This window comes from Pyxicephalus adspersus, chromosome 2 (genome assembly GCF_032062135.1).
Source record: "Pyxicephalus adspersus chromosome 2, UCB_Pads_2.0, whole genome shotgun sequence".
In the NCBI taxonomy this organism is placed as follows: Eukaryota; Metazoa; Chordata; class Amphibia; order Anura; family Pyxicephalidae; genus Pyxicephalus; species Pyxicephalus adspersus.
The window spans coordinates 131,261,092-131,267,941 of NC_092859.1; the positions used below are offsets into that span (position 1 = coordinate 131,261,092).

General features: G+C 36.4%; 1 protein-coding gene across 2 annotated transcripts in view; it reads left to right on the forward strand.

Annotated features, from left to right (window-relative positions):
* GALK2 (galactokinase 2) overlaps window positions 1-6,850 on the forward strand; it is a 101,122-nt gene that overhangs the window by 61,466 nt on the left and 32,806 nt on the right. For both annotated transcript variants that reach the window (XM_072402411.1, XM_072402410.1), the window contains exon 8: window positions 2,704-2,914. In XM_072402411.1, the coding sequence (XP_072258512.1) occupies window positions 2,704-2,914 (211 nt within the window). The remainder of the gene's footprint in view (window positions 1-2,703; window positions 2,915-6,850) is intronic.

A 6,850-nucleotide genomic window follows, 5' to 3' on the forward strand; every position in this document is an offset into this window, starting at 1 on the left:
GGCCGGTGTGTTTGATGGTCCACAGATTCGGCAGCTCATCAAAGATGAACATTCCATCAGGACAATGTCGGAAGTTGAAAAGAATGCTTGGTTATCGTTCAAAGCCATTGTCAAGGGCTTGGAGAGCTACAAAATGCTTGGTTGCAATAGGAGCATCAAGGTGCATTTTCTGCATAGCCATCTTTCTATCTTCCCGGAAAACCTTGGTGCAGTCAGTGATGAGCAAGGTGAATGATTCCACCAAGATTTGAAGGTCATGGAAGGACAGTATCAGGATAGATGGGATGTACATATGATGGCTGACTGTTGTTGGAGCATCCAGCGGGATTGTCCTAACACTGAACGCTCCAGGAAAAGCTATAAGCATAAATGTTTACCTTAACCGCTTACCCAATTAATTTTCAAATAATTTACTGTAAAAAAGAATGTCATAGAGTAACAATACATCCTTTGTATGAGCAAAAGAAGTTTAAATAAACAGTACATTGAAGTTATTATTTAATTTTCTTTCAGTGTATGTAAAATGTGTTTTTTGACAAAAATGGAGGGTACCCTGTATAGTAAAAACTGGATGTGATAGCAAAAAACTGGATTCATCACCCAAAAATTAGTAAAAAAACAAGTGTAAGATCTAACTTAACAAAAAATGTATTCCCCAGTGTAATCAAACGGTCACTGTGGGTTTCCAGTTGAATAGGTTCTCCAAATACTTGGGCTTTGGACAAGTATTAATAAAAATGAGAACATTCAAGTTAGAATATTGAAATGATAGGCCTCAATTTTGGTGAACCAGCATTGTGACTGGTTGTCAAACCCCTGTTCTGTGACATGGGAGTAGGAGGTAGGCTATTCACTGTGCAATAGGAAACATTACAGGGTTTTCTGGGGAACTTATGGGAGAAGTTTGGTTTAGGAACTGATGTTTTCTTAGGACAGGGTAGTAATAAAGTGGAGATGTTTACTTTAACTTTGCAACTTTAGGACCATAGTCCATTCAATTTCTTTGCATAATTGGCACATATAAACAAAAAAACAAACCTCAATTTGAAAACCCAAACCAGCTTCTTTACAATAAAACAGTGTGAATTAAGAATAACTGTAGCATATCACTTCATGAAAAAATGTTACATCTATGTATTATTGTAATCTAGAAGGGGAGGTGTTTTACCATGTGGACGACACCTTCTAAAACGTAGCCAGGCAACCCCAACAAAGGTAGGTCGCCCAATATCCGTATAAAAGAGCAATAACAGTAGCGTATTCAAGACAGTAGTAACAACATTAGGCTCCACTCAAAGTTTTTTTCTTTGTAAACATATTTTTAAGCAGCAATCTGAGCACTTCCTGACCACTCTAGCTGTAAGGGTGCTGAAAAGAAGTAAAAGGAAAGGAACTCTGATTTTAGTACAGCAGCAGAAACAGTGAGTTTCAGTACAGAAAACACTTGAAGCCTGTATCTGCAAAATCTTAGAAATGGAGCTATCTGTTTCAATAAATACTTGAGAAAAACAGATGTCACAATATTCGTAACAACTAAAAGCAGGTTTACTGTGCAATATTTAATCCCAATTGAGGTTTCCCTGGTTTACTGTACTTGTTACTCACCACATTGGTACTGCAGAATTTTGTGGTTTCTTATGTGTCACATATCCAGGGTGAGGTTTTTTCGATGCAGAAGAGGCTATCTGACCTCTTGTATGTAATTTTATATAAACTATACAGAAATGGAGAACAAGCTTTTCATACATACATACATTAATTATCTTAAAGAATAACAAAGTGGTTATTGCATTCTCTATTTAAACATCAAGTAGGTTGGTAACTGATATTGTTTTAAATGGAACTCATGAATTCAACAATAATAAATAATTTATGCTTTCTTATTTTGTCAATTTGCTTGTGTGACATAAAGTGTAATCCATAAAGTGTGCAACATTCCTTAAAGCACACTTAGACTAAGAAATTATGTAAAATTTGATACATTCATCCTAACAAAAGCCAATTGCCTGGATGTAAACTGATGTTTTGTACCAGAATTGACTTGACACCAGAGCTGCATACTCATTCATTGATTCAGAAAAAAGTAAAGGAACTTTATAATACTCGAACGAGGCAGGCATGTACATTATAATACTCGAACGAGGCAGGCAGGCATGTTTTAAGACCAGGTCAGAAATGACATCCTACTTCTCCTACTTTATGTCTGCTTTGCCTGCTTAACATCAAAGATATTTCAATTTTCATAGTTTCACTTTGCATTGGTGTACAAAAATATCCTTAATAATTTTAGTGATAGAGAAGTGAACAGAATGAACAAAAGAACTATTGATTGTGTGAAGCATTTTTATGCAAACTACCCCAAGCATAAATTTTCCAAACTTCATAACAATATGAAAATCCTAAGCCCTAGCCAAGTGCATAACTGGAAGAATGGAGATACTAAAAAGTGTAGAAGAGTGGGGCTTCTCCTCATCAAGGCCAATATAATTTTCTTTTTAATTGAACACAAAAATCTCCCAGATATCTCCACAATAATCACTTCTCACGTGTTATATTAATATTTGGTGCATGGCCAGTGAAGTAAATAACTTAGGTGACATGGGACATTTCATCAAGAAGGTAAACAAGATATAATAATGTAATGTGGTTTACAAAATGTGGAGAGTTCATGCAGAAATACTCAGTCTAATTTTTTTATTATAGATTCTTGCAAAATCCAAAGGCCTGGACTGGAAAAGCTTGCTGAAATTGGGAGATCTCCAGAACCGGCTTGGTTCTAGCCTGGAAGATATGCAGGCTCTGGTTGATGAAGTTCTCCATCCTGAACCATACCCAATAGAAGAAATATGTCAGTCTTTAGGAATAAGTTTACAGGAACTCCGTAGTGACATTTTAAGCCAAAACACACAGGATGGTAAGTCATACACACATGGCTTTATTATAACTCAGTTTACTTGATTTACTGTATTATAACTCATGTTGATACAAGAATGCTTCTGAATTTATAATTTATCAACACTTGAAGCATCATTTTTGTCATTGTGGTTTTGTAAAAGAAATCTAAATAATTTTATCATCAGCATTTCTTTTCGACAAAAGTCGGTGTTCATACAATGAAATATAGACATATGTGCATTAGGTCTTTACCCACAAGAGGGAGAAAGTTTATCCTCTCACAGAATAACTTCACACTGAATGTACAGCAAAGCTTTGCTGACTGCTAGTGTGAAGCTGGGTACATATCAAGGTTAGCGTTTTCAATTTCCCCTTCCAATTTTCCACTTAGTGTTTCATATTCCACTTTACAGTTCCATTAGACCAGACAGCTAAGGTTCAATTATTCAGCTAATTGTGGCGCATTAGCACACACAGGCTTACTTGTGTTGCATTAAGAGAACTTAATTTATTTGTATGAGCTGCCTAAATTAGCAGAGTGTACTATAGAAGGTGTATGTAGCATTTCTTGTAGTGCACTCCACATCTTTTTGCAAGGTACATTGAGGTGCCATTCTGATAATGGAGTAAGGTTACGTACACGCGTTAGATTTTTGTTGTTGAAAAGGATCTTTTACTATACATGAATAAGCGCTGTACATACAGTGTCATTTTGCTCTATGAATAGGAGAAGGGGGGAACGAGCGAGCAGCACCCTGCTGCGCTCTCTTCCCTTCACTTGCATTATGGTCATTCGTGGATCAGCCAGGATGGATCCATGAACGACGCCGGATGGGCACTGTACACACGTCGTGTCTCATCCGATACTAGCCCTGAAGCGAAAATCGGACGAGAATCTGTGTGTGCATAGTTTTGCATAAACACATTGCATTAACATTGGTAAAAGGCTCATTACCAAAATGCAATAGTGTGATTGGGCACTTAGAAAAATGAATAGTCCTGAATGGACCTTAATATTGCCCCTACATTTTTTGCCCCCTGATTTCCATAGAATATATAGGCTCATTAGCTTTATCTGCTCATTATAATAGCATTGTGTATTTGAAGACAATTATTTTCTGTTTCATCAATATGTTATTACTGTTGCGTTTCTCAATCATTTAGTATATGTTTCTTAATGAATTATCATTAAACTTACTTTGTTGTTTTAACAAGGAAGTAAATTAGTATGTTGCCAGTAGTATACTTTCTAATGCTTCATACCTTATTACTAACCAAAGCTGGGAAAAAAAGGCTGGAATCTGGCTGTTACAAGCAACTCATTTTTCCTCACATTTTAATATCACCTGCATAACGGTGCCGCTGACCTTTATGTAACCTTTGCTCCACATAGATTAGCACTGATGTATTGATCATGAAACTAGCTAAGATAAGGAATCATCCAAAGTATGTGAACATTCACTTGATAACTCTCAGCTCTGCAAATCGTCTCACTAAATGAATTGAACAAAAAACTAAATTATGATTCAAACTCTAGTATGTTCTTTGTAGCCCCAGCAAAAATTAAATCATTAAACTTGTAAAAAATATTATTAATAAGAACACTAGTATATTTATTTGGAAAAAATAAAAAAAAATTACATGATGTATAAATTACTTAAGTTTAAAAAAAAAAGCAAATTGAGATTTTACAGTAAGTACACATGCCAGACCCACTCAAGTCCCATGAAATTACAATCCGCTGTTCCAGATTAGGTGTCAATGGCTTAGAACTTCATTAGAGAGTATGCAGTTAGTATGCAGTATGTTATTCAAGCCACAGAGAAAGTTCAGTGTTCTTTTCCCAGATGAGTGGTATCATCATGTCAGGATCAAAAGCACCATTTAAGGACCTTCAAAATGTGGTTTTGCATACATAGGGATCTAACAAGGCATTCAAAAGATCCGCCTAATTATAAAAACAAAAAAACAAAAAAAGTCATTCTACTGTAAGTAGAATAATCCACAATTAGCATAAACTGCCAGGTTGTCCAGAATTGGCTGGGATCAGAAAGTGCAAGAGATGACTGTCTAAAACAATGCCTGCGGATCCCATGATGAAATCCTGGTGTTCTTGGAAGCTTTTTAGTATCAAAGTGAATGCATTTAGTATCAAAGTGCATGGGGGACATGTTAGAAAAAAGCATTTGCTGTTAAAATATAACATTGGAACAAACTATAGTGCCATCAAACATATACCAAAGAACAGGCCTTCTTGCATACATGCATACTAAAGACTTGTACACATGCCACATTACTGTCACTGGAAAGAATCTTTCATAGTAATTTCCAACAACACTAGAAAGAATGAGCACTGAGCACACAGCACTGTTCAGTAATGTGGGAAAGGGGGGGGGGGGGGATCTAGTGGGAGGCATCCCCTACATTTTCCCCCACTGGAAATTACAGTGGTTGTCTCCAGTCATTTGTTGGTGGATCACCAATTTTTGTCTGAGACAATCACTATCTGCATTTGTACATAGATTTTAAGTATTAACATAACACATTGAGACTGATTAATAAAAGCCCCCAGCGTTGAAGACTATTATAGATGAACCTACGTGATCCAGCAATCCTAGTAATAGATTTATTAAAAATCATCTATTAGTTTTCAAATGTTTTTAGTTCTGAACCAGATCCATTTCAGATTTGCTGGATTGAATTTGTATATTTTCAAATAAAAATGTGTAAATACAATACAAACTAATACATAGAAAAACAAAATAACAAAACAGTAGCACAAATCAAGTATGAGGATGGAGGGGGGTATAAATGCATGTATCACAATATCAACGAGGTCAGAAAAGAATACTCAACTATACCATACTGTCCATCAGATGAAAGCACCAAAGTCTTGGAGAGCTTTCATAAATCTGGCCCATTGTGAACACGCACTAAAATTATTTTAAAACACACTCCTTTTCCTTCTAAGCATTGGGGAGAAATCAAGTTCCCAACACAAGTATAAATCTTGGCAAACCACAAGCCCTCTAATGTAAACAGCAGCTATTTCTAAATTGTTAGAAACTGACAAAACCAGACACCAGATTCTTTGCTATGATTTTCTGAGGATCACTGAGAAGAAGTAACTTCACATGTGGCTAGAGAAGCCAGAGATGACCCCTAAAACTCTTATACTGCTTGTTAAGAAAACCACAGTCTGGGCACAGGTGCACTTTAAGGTTTTTACGACATATATATGCTAAAACAACAAAAAAGAAAGCATTAGGTAAAAGGATAAAATAGAGGTGTAGGGGGATAGGTGACTGGGGTCACTGGTTAAAGAGTTTTAGGGCTCATAGAGATCTCTGCTTAACCACAAAAATAATTATTTTTATTGAAAAATTGTCATTCGAGCATCACAGGTTTCCCAGGCTTCATCAAATTTCTCAGGACTGTTATGAAGTCTTGCCATAAGTTGTTCCATTAAACAAACATCTTTTATGACTGATAAGGTCGTTAATGGCTATGGGATGAATTTGTTTCCACTTCAAAGCTTTTAGAAAGGAGCTGCTGTCAGTGATATACTTTAGTGAGGGAGAGACTCCAAGATGTTGTGTGGGGTTCATGATTATGGCTTTCTCAGTTTAATTAGTAAGTCGTTAACCTGTCACCAGAAACCAGGTCTTTTGAAACAATTTGCTGTAGACTAATGAAACAACAATAGAGTTTTTTTGGCCACGGAAACAGTAGACATGTTAAGTGAAAACCAAAGACAGCATTTCGGGAGAAAAACCGCACAGTGATCCGCCCATGCAGTAGTTGTTTAGCATACCAGTGCACACAAACATATTTCAGCCTCCTGGCTGTTTTAAAACATGGCTCTCCCCATTCCTCCCTAAAACAAAGCTGATTTAGTCTCATCCATTTTAGCTAACTGGTTCTCAGACTGGACCTGTTGTCTGCTGACTTATTG